At 42.6% G+C, this 14,154-nt stretch overlaps 7 protein-coding genes across 9 annotated transcripts; all 7 read right to left on the reverse strand.

Moving 5' to 3' along the window:
* Positions 1–93: 93 nt before the first annotated feature.
* Positions 94–1,208, reverse strand: LOC135803226 (uncharacterized). 2 transcript variants are annotated; one of them, XM_065316809.1, is made up of 2 exons: positions 966–1,208; positions 94–821 (listed from the first exon to the last, which is right to left on the reverse strand). In XM_065316809.1, the coding sequence occupies exons 1-2, from the start codon at positions 1,198–1,200 to the stop codon at positions 190–192; spliced, it is 867 nt and encodes a 288-aa protein (XP_065172881.1). In that variant the 5' UTR covers positions 1,201–1,208; the 3' UTR covers positions 94–189. The 2 variants fall into 2 exon arrangements, with proteins under 2 accessions (XP_065172881.1, XP_065172880.1); XM_065316808.1 differs by having other exon boundaries at positions 900–1,208.
* Positions 1,209–2,974: 1,766 nt separating this feature from the next.
* LOC135803224 (uncharacterized) lies at positions 2,975–4,646 on the reverse strand. The gene is made up of 2 exons (XM_065316806.1): positions 3,942–4,646; positions 2,975–3,871 (listed from the first exon to the last, which is right to left on the reverse strand). The coding sequence occupies exons 1-2, from the start codon at positions 4,609–4,611 to the stop codon at positions 3,027–3,029; spliced, it is 1,515 nt and encodes a 504-aa protein (XP_065172878.1). The 5' UTR covers positions 4,612–4,646; the 3' UTR covers positions 2,975–3,026.
* Positions 4,647–4,906: 260 nt separating this feature from the next.
* On the reverse strand, positions 4,907–6,472 carry LOC135803225 (uncharacterized). Its single transcript, XM_065316807.1, has 2 exons — positions 6,171–6,472; positions 4,907–6,111 (listed from the first exon to the last, which is right to left on the reverse strand). Exons 1-2 carry the CDS (start codon positions 6,469–6,471, stop codon positions 5,027–5,029), a joined length of 1,386 nt encoding a protein of 461 aa, XP_065172879.1. The 5' UTR covers position 6,472; the 3' UTR covers positions 4,907–5,026.
* A 1,022-nt stretch (positions 6,473–7,494) lies between these two features.
* Positions 7,495–8,577, reverse strand: LOC135803351 (uncharacterized). Its single transcript, XM_065316945.1, has one exon. The coding sequence runs from the start codon at positions 8,575–8,577 to the stop codon at positions 7,495–7,497; it is 1,083 nt and encodes a 360-aa protein (XP_065173017.1).
* Positions 8,578–8,855: 278 nt separating this feature from the next.
* LOC135800382 (uncharacterized) lies at positions 8,856–9,570 on the reverse strand. 2 transcript variants are annotated; one of them, XM_065313617.1, is made up of 2 exons: positions 9,391–9,570; positions 8,856–9,334 (listed from the first exon to the last, which is right to left on the reverse strand). In XM_065313617.1, exons 1-2 carry the CDS (start codon positions 9,446–9,448, stop codon positions 8,904–8,906), a joined length of 489 nt encoding a protein of 162 aa, XP_065169689.1. In that variant the 5' UTR covers positions 9,449–9,570; the 3' UTR covers positions 8,856–8,903. The 2 variants fall into 2 exon arrangements, with proteins under 2 accessions (XP_065169689.1, XP_065169681.1); XM_065313609.1 differs by having other exon boundaries at positions 9,388–9,538.
* A 362-nt stretch (positions 9,571–9,932) lies between these two features.
* LOC135800372 (uncharacterized) lies at positions 9,933–11,092 on the reverse strand. The gene is made up of 2 exons (XM_065313598.1): positions 10,956–11,092; positions 9,933–10,890 (listed from the first exon to the last, which is right to left on the reverse strand). Exons 1-2 carry the CDS (start codon positions 11,005–11,007, stop codon positions 10,049–10,051), a joined length of 894 nt encoding a protein of 297 aa, XP_065169670.1. The 5' UTR covers positions 11,008–11,092; the 3' UTR covers positions 9,933–10,048.
* Positions 11,093–11,151: 59 nt separating this feature from the next.
* Positions 11,152–13,859, reverse strand: LOC135800364 (homeotic protein female sterile-like). Its single transcript, XM_065313585.1, has one exon. It carries the CDS (start codon positions 13,801–13,803, stop codon positions 11,335–11,337), a length of 2,469 nt encoding a protein of 822 aa, XP_065169657.1. The 5' UTR covers positions 13,804–13,859; the 3' UTR covers positions 11,152–11,334.
* Between the last annotated feature and the right edge of the window lie 295 nt (positions 13,860–14,154).

Below are 14,154 nucleotides of genomic sequence, written 5' to 3' on the forward strand. Positions count from 1 at the left end.
TCGAAATGGCAACGGGCGGAATATTGCGACACAAATTGTTTATATTATTCTGGTCAATCGCGAAATGGATTAGCGCCAAATAAAGCGATTGAATAAATTGTGGGATGCTGATATAATATATTATAGTATCATAGACATTGCAAAGGTAAATATTCAAAAATTCAAACATTCAAATAGATTGAGGTTATGTTAACCTAACCTGGGATCATATGGCGAGAGTAATCTGCGCATGTTCATTGCACCATTATAGGCACCAGGAGGGGGGGAAGCACCAGGACCATTAGAAGATATCATAGTAGGTGGTGGTTGTTGTTGTAAATCAGTAATGAAAAACCTTCGTTTTTGTTGTTGTTGTTGCATCTGCTGCTGATGAAGTTGTTGTTGTTTGTAAAGTGATTCAAAAGTATGTGGATTAGAGGTTTGAGGTTGTTTTGGGTCAGGAGGTGAGTCATCCAACAACATCTTCCTTTCAATACCATCATCATCATCATCATCTTGATATTCATCACTTGGTATGTTATTCACCGGTGGGGCTAACTCAATCCCCCTCCGGAACCCAATATCAAACCCTGCTTGATCCCCACCCAATTGAAAGTTCTTCCGCTTGTAATAATCACTATCATCCTCGGAATCATCATCGTCACCTGTGGAGGTATCCATTCTGTTAATCACACCAATTCCGCCCTGTGGTGGTCCCATGGTGATGGAAAGACGTGGTAAGCCAGGTGGTGGTGAATGGTAGAATTGCATCAACATCGCTTCAAATTGTGGGTTCATCATCGAGAGGTACCTGGTATCCAGACACACCATCATGCTAAGAGCTAAACAGTACATTAAAACCTTCAATATTTTACGTCAGTCAATTGTTCTGAAAACAACTCCTATCAGATAATACTTACCTTGGCTTGGTGGTGGTTGCATCATTGGTGGAAGTTGCGGTTGTACAAAGCAATATGGTGGTATACCTGGTGGAAGGAATCCGCCTGGTTGCATTCCTGGTTGCATGAATCCCGGTTGCATGCCTGGTTGCATAAATCCCTGTTGATGGTGATTGAAGAAGCCCCCATTGATCATACCACCCCCACCCACACCTCCTTGAATTGGCATTTGTGGTTGCAGAATTGGCTGCACGCGTTGAATGATGACTGACAATAATATTGTCAATATGCCCAGCATGTTGCGTTGCGCCGTCGACATCATGGCCACCAACACTGCGAAATGGATGCCGCTGCAGATTGGATTGTATCTTTTTATAGCGCTGTTTTGATTGCCATGCGTTATTGCTTTCATTTGCGGACGCTTGTACAGAGATTTATTCTTGGAATTGGAATCGACTTTTTTGGGCAGGACATTCTTGGCGTTTATTTGTATCTTGATGTGTTCACAGTAGGCAATCATAAATCGCATTACTGCAATTGGTATTATTATATTTCAGTTTTGTGCGAACAATATTTGCAATTTATTTTATTGGTTATTGTTTGATTGATCAAACTGGGGCGGTTTTTAGGTGGAGTTGCAGAAAATGAAGTTATCCTGTTGATTTCAGGAGGATATTCTTATTAATTACTGAGATATTCAAGTTTTAAGGATTTGTTTGAGGTTAGGTTCATGTTACAACTCTTAAACTAAATTTTAAGGTTATGTTTGGTTGATTGATCAATCTGAGACTGATTTTTTTAGAATAAATGGCAGAAAATTCAGAAATATAGTTGATTTGAAGAGAAAATTCTTATTAATTACAGAGATATTCTAGTTTTAAGGATTTGTTTGAGGTTAGGTTCATGATACAACTCACAATCTAAAATTTAAGGTTATGTTTGTTGATTGATCAATCTGAGGTTGATTTTTTAGAATAAATGGCAGAAAATTCAGAAATCTTGTTGATTCGAAGAGGAAATTCTTATTAATTACTCAGATATTCAAGTTTCAAGCATTTATTTGAGGTTAGGTTCATGTTACAACTCATAAACTAAATATAACTAAATTATGTTTGGTTGATTGATCAATCTGAGGCTGAATTTTTAGAATAAATGGCAGAAAATTCAGAAATCTTGTTGATTTGAAGAGGAAATTCTTATTAATTACTGAGATAATCAAGTTTCAAGCATTTATTTGAGGTTAGGTTCATGATACAACTCACAATCTAATATTTAAAGTTATATTTGGTTGATTGATCAAACTGGGATTGTTTTGTAAGATAAATTGCACAAAATAACATAACTTCTTTGATTTGAGGAGGAAATTCATGTTAATTACGAAAAAAATCAAGTTTCAAGCATTTAATTGAGGTTAGGTTTATGTTACAACTGATATACTATATTTTAAGGTTATAATTGGTTGATTGATCAAACTCAGGCTGATTTTTAGATAAAATTACACAAAATTCACAAACCCTGTTGATTTGATGATCAAATTCATGTTAATTACACAGATATTCAAGTTTCAAGCATTTCTTTGAGGTTAGGTTCATGATACAACTCACAATCTAATATTTAAAGTTATATTTGGTTGATTGATCAAACTGGGATTTTTTGTAAGATAAATTGCACAAAATAACATAACTTCTTTGATTTGAGGAGGAAATTCATGTTAATTACGAAAAAAATCAAGTTTCAAGCATTTAATTGAGGTTAGGTTTATGTTACAATTGATATATTATATTTTAAGGTTATAATTACCCAAAATTCACAAACCCTGTGGATTTCAGGATCAAATTCATGTTTATTACACAGATATTCAAGTTTCAAGCATTTCTTTGAGGTTAGGTTCATGCTACAACTCACAATCGAACATTTACGGATATATTTGAATGAAAACATGTATAAATCAACTTATAACCTCAAAATCTATCCTAAAACACCAACAGAACTTGTTTTATGCTTATAAAACAAAATTCTAACCTAAAATTAAGCAAAACGCATGTTTTGTCAAGTTTTGAAGTTGGTACAAAGGTTGGTAAAACAATAAATAGCAATTTTCGATGCTGACATAATATATTTTATGCTTCTGATAACACTGCAACTTATTTATTTCTTATATTGGTAGGAAGTATAAGGACTATAAGGCATCATAAAATCACCTGCACCACCTACTGTACTCATTCCTCCACCATAACCTCCATAGCTACCACCCATTCCTCCTGTGAAACCTCCCAAGGGAACACCTAACGCTCCTGGGTAACCTCCCATTCCTCCTCCGAAACCTCCCAGGCTACCACCCATTCCTGGTCCGAAACCTGCAATGGGAGTACCCAAAGCGCCAGGGTAACCTCCCATTCCTCCTCCGAAACCTCCTAGGCTACCACCCATTCCTGGTCCAAAACCTCCAATGGGAGCACCCAATGATCCTGGGTAACCTCCCATTCCTCCTCCGAAACCTCCCACTGGACTCATCCCCCCTCCATAACCTATCATGCCCCCACCCATTCCCCCTCCATACCCTCCTCCTGCTCCTCCAACTAATGATGCCCAGTCAATACCACTACCACCATACCCACTTCCATACCCACTTCCATACCCACCATATCCTATCATGGATTGATGACTAGCCGCCATACTGGCTTGCGCACTCATATCGCTCGCGCTCATTGACCCCCCGTAACCCCCACCACCACTCATTGGTGGTAGGAACTGCTTCCGGTTCTCACCACTGTCTGCATCCGTCGAGGTGTCCATATACGTGTACGGTGCGTATTCATCTTCCATATGCTGCTGACCATACATCATACTCATACTCATATCCATACCACCCATGGGGGTTAACGTCAATGGTGGGAGACCCGGTGGTGGTGATTGTAGGAACTGCATCAGGGTCATCTCGAATTCAGGACTCATGAGTTGTAGGTATCTTGTGTCGAAGCACACGATGACCGCTGGAGGTTAAAAAACCATCAAAATATTAATGAGGTTATGTTGGTTATGGTAATGAATATGAATACTAACGTGGTGGTGCCATTGATGGTGGTGGTGCCATCGATGGTGGTATAAACGATGGGGGTGGAGGTAGGAATGAAGGTGGTGGGGGTAGGAACGTCGGGGGTGGAGGTGGGAAAGGTGTAAGAGAAGGAGTAGGAGGTATAAAACTAGGTGGGATAAATGGGGGTAAGGAAGGTGGAGGCATGGTTGGAGGTGGATAAAACTGAGGGAGACATTCAGGAGGTATACCACCAAACATCCCACCTCCCATACCACCTCCTCCTATACCCATACCACCTCCTGCTATACCCATACTACCTCCCATTCCTATCTGATTAATACCCCCACCCATTATCGGAGGTTGTATCGCTGGATATTGTTGCACGAACTGGGAGCCCATTTGTGAACCAATATGACCAAAACCCCCACCACCACCACCAGTTATCATGGGTGGAGTAACAGGGGCCATCATTGGAGGTGGTTGGGTCTGCATACCAATCTGATGACTTCCTTGTACCATACTACCAAAACCACCCATACCACCCATGCCACCACCCATACCACCCATACCAAACGCAGGTGATTGGGTTTGGGTTTGGGCTTGACCCATCCCAACTTGTAACATTGGTTCCCCATGAACAACAGTCGCCCCCCATAGTAACAGGAGCAAATGTAGAATTGACACACGTGTAGCCATGTTGACAGCTACCGAAAAACAAAATGGATGACTCGTCTTGCATCCTTTCTATCTATTTATACCCGATTTGATTGTTGGTCGTTATTGCGCTGATTCAGCATGCTTCATTATCGATATTATGTCGGAATCGATCGCGACTTTTTTGGGCAAATATTGAAAGCCGTTTGTAATTCGTCAATTTCACGCCGACATTAAGACATTGATTTGACGAGTGTTGAGAGTAATCATTCTGATGGGTTATTGTTTCGCGCCGAAACAATCACAAGCAGCTATGATGCTCATCACACAAAATGCATTTGATTTTATTATTGAATTTTATTCTTTCTGCAATTCAATTGCAATCGCGACATAACCTCCAAAGGTAATTATGCATCACTAGAGGAATGTATATTTGAGGTTAGGATATTGTTATTTATTACACCATTTGTGAAAAGAGGCCATACTTGTGATTTTTGGGATTTGGTGCGTTGACCACACTTGATGACTGAGTACGTAAAGCCCCATCTGTACTCAGTGAACTCTTCCCGTAGAATTCACTTCCCATGCCTACGGAACCATCAGCTTTTAGGTATCCATTCCCAAGACCATCTTGCATTCCAGGGTAGGAAGGACGTCCGTTTTTGGAGGTGCCTATTGGGGCATGTTTACCAGGAGCTCTACCCTCACCATTTGCAGTGATTTGTATATTGGTAGGACGGCCAAGCGCGGGGTTTGACACGGACAGTATGGGAGGTCGGTAGATTCTGGGCCATTGATCAGATGGACGTGCTTCCAAGGTGCCGAAATTCCACGGTTGAGACACTCCCCAATTACCCACGTTGCCATATCCATTGTCTGGATAATAACCACTCCAATAACCATCCATTCCACCGCCCCAACCATTTCCAGATCCACTGCCCCATCCGTTACCAGAACCACCGCCCCATCCGCTGCCCCATCCATTACCAGCTCCATGATCCCATCCACCACCCCAACCACTGCCAGCTCCACCACCCCATCCGTTACCAGATCCATCACCCCATCCACTGCCCCATCCACTACCAGCTCCATGATCCCATCCACCACCCCAACCACTACCAGCTCCACCACCCCATCCATTACCAGATCCACCACCCCATCCACTACCAGCTCCATGATCCCATCCACTGCCCCAACCACTACCAGCTCCACCGCCCCAACCACTGCCCCATCCGTTACCAGATCCACCACCCCATCCACTGCCCCATCCACTACCAGCTCCATGATCCCATCCACCACCCCATCCACTACCAGCTCCACCACCCCAACCACCGCCCCATCCACTATCAAGTCCAATATTATAATCAGGATCATAAAGGTCAGAATTATAATAACCCGGACCCACCGGATCCTGCATAGTAATACGAATCCTAGGTAAATAAGGATTAGTAGGACGGAAGAACTGCTGCAGGAGTTTATCCTCTAGGTAGGCAGCATATTCCCCTAACTCGTAGAAATGCCTCGAATCCAAACAGATGGTATCTATCAAAACAAACACCTCAAAACCCACCCCAAACACATAATAACCCTAAATAACTTACAAACTCCTTCAGGTTTCCGGATAGGGTAATTGGGGAACTCATAACCTCCACCCCAACCACCACCACCATTACCACCACCTCCCCAACCATTTGGATATCCATTTCCATTTCCTCCTCCACCCCAACCTCCTCCCCAACCATCTCCGTAAGGCGGGTAGCAAAGCGGGTTGATCGCGGGATTCATATAATCCCATGGGAGTTGCTGCACCCTCACTCCAGGTACCACCAACCCTATGAGCACCACCAATATGGAAAACATCTTGTTGCCAACAGTAGAAGGTGTTGTTGTGGTTGCAGACATCTTGACTACCAGTGTGACAAACATCTAAGCTCAAGCTGGCAATTTATACACGTTTGGGTCGTTACAAACCGGTTATTGGATTCGTTTGACCAAAATTGGGCTATTAACTCGATTTATCATGCGTCATAGAACCATATAATTGGTCGACAAGCTTATTTCACGCCGTTAACGTTGACACATTGTCGCAATCAGTGAAAAACACGCAAACATTTACCGAAAACATGCTTTTTTTTTATTAAAATGGCGTCGGTGTATCAATTAGACATTTAAACAAAATGAAGCATTATTCAATACAATCTTATCAAGCTGATTGAAGTTAGGATACAGTCCAAACAACTCCATGATGACATTTGTTACCATTTTTAATTGATTCTCACTGTTGACAGCCAGACTTAGGAACGCAGCGAGTTTCTCTTGGGTTTTGACATCTAGAAGTTTTGACAGCTCGAGTGGATAATCGGTTCCCACGTTGACGAAACCTTGAAACACTCCCACGTTGAAATTATACAACGCAAGTGTAGTCTTTGGCCATCCTGGTGTAGAATCAAAACCTACAACACAGTTAGACATGCACACGACGGCAAACAAAATGGCGGCGGTGGTAACCATCTTGTTTCAAGTACAAACAGCGATTGAATGTTGTTAAACAATGTATGCTTGTTTTATTTCACAAAATAAACGCTTTAATTCATTAATTTTCCGGATTATTTTGTAATTAACCAGTAATTATTTAATTAATGATATCTTAATTGATTTAATGCAAAATTACATTATATAAAAAGCATATAAAGAAAATAAATTGATTTGCATGGTGTCATTGTGCGTGGGCGAAGTTTATCACTGGGAAAATACAAGTTTAATCAGTGAGAGTTTATTTTTATAGGTTATGTGTACAAAAACACATTATTTTTGTTTTACAGCTCAATTGTTTATTTTCTACAATGAATAAACTATGGTAATCATGTCCAGGCATAAAATCAAACAAATAAATCATATTTAATCAGTTTATTGCATGTTTTTAGGTTAGGATTGTATAGTTATGACATTTCTATCACCATAACCAAACTTGTGGTGTTTGTGGTTATGTTTCATGTCTTCTTTATGGTGGTAACCACCCCATAAGTGCAAATCACCCATATTATCATTATGACCATTATTGTAATCATAATCGATCCATTGTGGAATGCCTTTGTATGGATTTGGGTCATAAGTTTGATATTTAGGTGATTTTGTTTGTTTGTATACAGGGAATTGATATGTTGGAGGTGTTGGAGGTATGAAAGGTGTGTAAGGTTCGGAAGGTATGAAAAGTGTGGAAGGTGTTGGAGATGTGGAAGCTGTTGGAGGTATGAAAGGAGTTGGAGATGTGGAAGATGTTGGAGGTATAAAAGGTATTGGAGATGTGGAAGGTATTAGAGGTGTAGGTGATGTTGATGGTAACATAGGGGTACCATCTGTTATCTTGGGCATACCATCACAGAATATAGGGTTGTTGAAGGTGATTTCTTTGGGTTCACCTCGGTACAACCCAAGTAGTTCTAATATTTGACGGATGATTAGTTTTAATTGATGGTAGGTCATATGTGGTACCCTCAAAAGGTTAATAAAAGGTTGTAGAGTAGGTTCTGTAAGCATAGGAAGGGTTTGGTTTGATCCAAGGAGGATAAATAGCTTAAGACCATTTATAGGGATGGTGAAGGTTATAAAGATGTGCAAAGGCTTTAAAGGTTTGTTGATAGTTACATTAATAGTTGTAATGGGTTTAGGTGTAGGTTTAGTTGTGGTTGTGGGTCTTGTAGTTGTAGTTGTAGTTCTGGGTCTTCGAGTTGTAGTTGTAGTAGTTGTAGTTGTGGTAGGGTAAGTAGGGTAAGTTGTTGTGGTGGTAGGTCTTGGTGTTGTTGCTGTAGTAGTGGTAGTAGTAGTAGTAGTTGTTGTAGTGGTAGGGGTAGTTGTTGTTGTTGTAGTTGTTGGAGTTGTGGTATAACGATGATGACGATGATGACGATGATAACACTTCCAATGATGAAAGAAACCTTCGGAATCTTCAATGTAAACCGCTACCAACAACACCAACAAGATGGCGGACACAGTCTTAACGGAAACCATAATTAGCAATGAAGTTATCACGCACAAAACACGAGTTTTAAGTAAATTTTACGAAACTAATTGATTATTATGCAGAAAATTGAGGAAAAAAGCGTAAAATAACCTCAAATGACATGCAAAAACACATGTAAATCATAATTGGACATAATCAGATTAGTTCCAGTGTGTAATTATACATAACCAACAACATAACCTCAATAAAACCATAAAAAACACTTTTAACCTCAAAATAACCTCAAAAAACCAAAAAAACGGAAAATAAAAAAAAACAAAAATGATTGTAATCAATATATATTTATTCATAGCAATATCATTCAATTATCATTTCAAGGTATATGTGCATCAGTCACAACCCCTGCCCAATTATCCATGGTATCATTATCCGTGCTATTGAGCCCCTGCCACTTATAATAACTCGTCTGCGTAGATTCCGGCACATCCTTCTTCTTATCATACAAATTCTTATGATAATTAACCATCCCACTCCCATTACCATAATACACCGGATTATTCACCACCATAGCCTTGGTCTGCTTCCTAAACGGCTCATACAACCCAAACGTCTCCAGAATATCCTTGGTAATCATCTGTAGTTGATGTTTGGTCTCATCAGGCACATTCAACACAGATCTCAATTGCGCAACACTCGGTATACCATGCATGTGTCCCATGGGGTAATCACTGCCTATTTCAAGACTACCATGATATCCACCAAGGGTGAACCTCATTGCTGTTATTAAATATTTAGGACGATGAACTAAAAGATATAATATAAAATAACCTCAAAATTAATTGAGTTAGGAGATGTACCACAATATGCTGCTTGTGTAAGTGCAACAAGAGCACACAAAATGGCCGCCTGAGGAACCATATTCACTTGTGCAGTGTTCGAATGATAAACTACTTATGAAACATAATCCGGAGCGATTGAATGTTTACGGTTTGCTTCCGGCTACGACAACGAATTCACACAATGGGTCATTAATTATCCTCAGCGCAGCGAGTAATTAACTTTCGGCATGCATGACCAGCATCACAATGAAATCCGACCATAAATATTAACACTGTGAAAGTGTCAAACTATTTCATAACCTTAAATGATGCATGTTTTATCTGTTAATAATTGATGACACATTGGGTGTTGACGCATAACCTCACTTGTTAACCTTAAATTAACATTTTTAACTTTATCACTACGAAAATTCAATAAAACTCAGGCCGAGGTATTGATTATTCTTGATTTTAATACAAAACAACAATTGTTTATTATAAGCGTATCCACCATGCATTGTTACAGCGGATGTAATCAACATTATTCACCCACGTATCGAAGATTACGCATTCAAACGTCAACCTTTTGTTTTGTAAGCATCTCTATTCATTCATTTAACGATGAGTTTACATAATATATTATAACATAATATCATAACATTCAAGCGATATTGTTGACCTAACCATCATTTTCTCCCATTTAGTTGGCGTTGTTGATATCATAACCTAAATCATTAGCGTGGTTGGCAAATGCTTTACGTGCCATGTTGTTGACCTGACCACCGTTAGCACCCATGTAATCAGCGTTGTTGACATCGTATGAAAGGTCCGCTGCCCAGTTGTTGACTTGACCACCATTGTGACCGTAATAGTTAGGGTTGTTTACTCTGTAGAGGAAAGCCTTGCGGGCCATGTTGTTGACCTGACCACCTCCTCCTCCCATGTAGTTGGCGTTGTTGACATCATAACCTAAATCAGCAGCCCAGTTGTTCACCTGACCACCTCGGTTACCATAGTAGTTGGGGTTGTTAACGCGGTAAGCGAATGCTTTACGTGCCATTTTGTTGACTTGACCACCACGAGACCCGAAGTAATCAGCGTTGTTGACATCGTAGGAAAGGTCCGCTGCCCAGTTGTTGACTTGACCACCATTGTGACCGTAATAGTTAGGGTTGTTTACTCTGTAGAAGAAAGCCTTGCGGGCCATGTTGTTGACCTGACCACCTCCTTCTCCCATGTAGTTGGCGTTGTTGACATCATAACCTAAATCAGCAGCCCAGTTGTTCACCTGACCACCTCGGTTACCATAGTAGTTGGGGTTGTTAACGCGGTAAGCAAATGCTTTACGGGCCATGTTGTTCACCTGACCACCTCCTTCTCCCATGTAGTTGGCGTTGTTGACATCATAACCTAAATCAGCCGCCCAGTTGTTTACCTGACCACCTTGATGACCATAGTAATTTGGGTTGTTCACCCGTATCTGCATTGCCTTACGGTAGTAGTAGGGGTAGTAGTAGGGGTAGTAGAACTGCGCCGAGGCAACTGAAACAGATTTGATGGTAGGTTATGTTGTTCTAGAGGGTGTTGTTGTAGATGATGTGATGTACTTTGTGCTACGGCCGCTAGGCAGACGAGGGCGACAATTGTGGATGATCCCATTGTGTTTTTTGAAGGAGTGCTCGTTGATGGTGATCTTGATGGTATGCCGGGTATTTATACATGTCTCAAGCATACTGGTGGCCACCCACCTCGTCGTAAATTTTATCTCTTATCATTCGACGCGTAATTTCTTGCTTCAAATGATTTAATCAGAAATATATTTTATTATGCTTTTGCATTAAATATAATACATTTTATTGCCCGAGGCGCAATTGAATTATTATCACCTCGACTGATTAAAACTTGCAAAGGGTTAACAGGTAGAAGCGTGCGGGTGATAAATATATTTTAGAATAATTAAATTATAGGTTAAGTGGGTTTGGTAGGTTAGTAGACGGCGACATGGTGATCGTGTGCCATGGCGGCATCATGATGGTCGTGGTGTGCATGGTGGTGGTCGTGATGGGTCACAGGGATGCACTCGACGCCCATTTCGTCCACGTGGTGTTCATGCCCGGCGGCGATTTCAGCGTTGCGGGAGAATTGATGGTGTTCCAGGGATGGGGATTCGTGGAATACCTCGAATTGATGCGAGGAGGCTTCATGGGCGAAGTCTTCGTTGGATGCATGGAAACTCATCCCGGATGGGCCGTGATGGTGGGCTACTTCCGAGGAGGAGGCGGACATTGCTGCTTGGGATTGGTGACCTGCGGCGGCGATCATACCTCCACCGGAAGCCATTCCCATTCCTCCTCCGGAAGCCATTCCACCGGAAGCCATGCCCATACCAGCAGATTCATATCCTCCATAACCTCCGGAAGCCATACCTCCTCCCATATGACCATGGGACATGCCCATACCTCCTGTTTCAAAACCACCGGAAGCCATTCCCATACCACCAGCCTCAAAACTTCCTCCGGCCATACCTCCATACCCTCCAGAAGCCATACCTCCTCCCATGTGACCATGGGACATGCCCATACCTCCAGTTTCGTATCCACCGGAAGCCATACCCATACCACCAGTTTCAAAACCTCCGGAAGCCATTCCCATACCACCAGCTTCAAAACTTCCTCCGGCCATACCTCCATACCCTCCAGAAGCCATACCTCCTCCCATGTGACCATGGGACATACCCATACCTCCAGTTTCAAAACCTCCGGAAGCCATACCCATACCACCAGCTTCAAAACTGCCACCAGCAGCCATACCTCCATACCCACCGGAAGTCATACCCATACCTCCAGTTTCAAAACCTCCAGAAGCCATACCCATACCACCAGCCTCAAAACTTCCACCAGTGGCCATACCTCCATACCCTCCGGAAGCCATACCCCCTCCAACATGATGATGTGCCATACCAGTATTCATACTACCCATACCCATACCAGCTGATGATTCAAACCCTCCTGCACTGATCCCACCCATCTGTTGATGAGAGTGCTGGTGTGACGCGGCAGCCATTTGCTGTTGCTGTTGTTGATGATGGTGTGCCATCTGCATCTCAGCCGAGTGTTGCGCAGCTGCCGCGGCCGCCATTTGCATTTCCATAGAGTGTTGTTGTTCGTACTGCGCTTGGTGTTGATGCGCCATACCAAAATCAGCCGCGGCTGCCTGTTGATGATGTTGCTGGTAACCCATTCCTATTTCAGCAGAGTGTTGTTGCGCTGCTTCAAATTCAGCAGCCGCGGACATTTGTTGTTGTTGTTGTTGTTGTTGTTGGAAGTGATGATGATGAGCCATTTCAGCGGATTGATGCGCAGCCGCCGCCATTTGCTGTTGTTGGTGATGATGGTGCGCCATCTGCATTTCAGCAGATTGTTGAGCTTCAAATTGCGCAGCAGCCGCCATTTGCTGTTGCTGTTGTTGTTGATGATGGTGTGCCATAGCTATCTCAGCAGATTGCTGCTGTTGAGCTTCAAACTGCGCAGCCGCAGCCATTTGCTGTTGCTGCTGTTGTTGATGATGGTGATGTTGCGCCATTTGCATTTCCGCAGAATGTGCGGCTTCATACTGCGCAGCAGCCGCCATCTGTTGTTGTTGTTGCTGCTGTTGCTGGAAATGATGATGCGCGGCCATTTCAGCAGATTGCTGTTGTTCAAACTGCGCAGCCGCAGCCATTTGCTGTTGTTGCTGATGATGGTGCGCCATTTGCATTTCCGCAGAATGCGCAGCTTCATACTGCGCAGCAGCGGCCATTTGCTGTTGTTGTTGCTGTTGATGATGATGCGCCATAGCAATCTCCGCAGAATGCGCTGCTTCATACTGCGCAGCCGCAGCAGCAGCCTGTGCTATCTGTGCTTGCTGCGTCTCAAACTGCATACCACCATATTGATGACCCATACCAAAATCAGCAGCTTGATGATGGTGATGATGATGCTGCGCCATTTCAGCAGCGGCCATTTGCTGTTGCTGCTGTTGTTGTTGCATATGCGCCATTTGCATCTCCGCAGATTGCTGTTGTTGCTGTTGTTGCTGTTGATGATGATGCGCCATAGCCATCTCCGCAGCCTGCGCAGCAGCCATCTGCTGCTGATGCGCTTGCGCAATCTGCATCTCCGAACTCTGCATACCCATATCACTAATCTGCGCAGCCTGTTGATGTTGCTGATGCTGCGCTGAATACATCATAATCATCTGATAAAACTCCGCCAGACAATACAAAGGCTTCCTCAGCATCATAATAAACGGATCATGATGGTATTGCTCAAAAAATCCATCAATGACATGCATATTCATGTCTTGCGCGCAGATCCCACCCGCTGATGACATAATGGCGCGTCCCTCCGCCATGGCCAGCAGCATCACCACCGGCACGAACAGCATCGTCCATCTTAACTCGCCCTTTCTCGCCATCGCTAACACTGACTCTGACCATCTCCCCAGCGCACCATCCGCATAAATTCATTCCTGACACAATGCACGATTAGTCCGGATGGGCAGCCATTAGCGACAAGATGGCCGCACAAATTGTGCGGAAAATTATCGCCGGCCAACTTCGAATATAATTGGCTTGTTAAAATACGAGCAACATTCATTTTAACAATGAAATATGTAGCAGTGATTTAACAAGCAACCCACCGGCAATCAATCATATTAAATTCGCTGCATTCAAAACATCACAAAATAAAAATCACACACACATATATAAAAAAAGGAGCAAAGTTGAAAGTTGACGGGATTACATCATGCGTGTAATCTTCTTGG

This window comes from Atheta coriaria, unplaced genomic scaffold (genome assembly GCF_025399875.1).
Source record: "Atheta coriaria isolate IRGN ID8LTWV9N9 unplaced genomic scaffold, Caltech_Dcor_3.1 hic_scaffold_2_pilon, whole genome shotgun sequence".
NCBI lineage: Eukaryota > Metazoa > Arthropoda > Insecta > Coleoptera > Staphylinidae > Dalotia > Dalotia coriaria.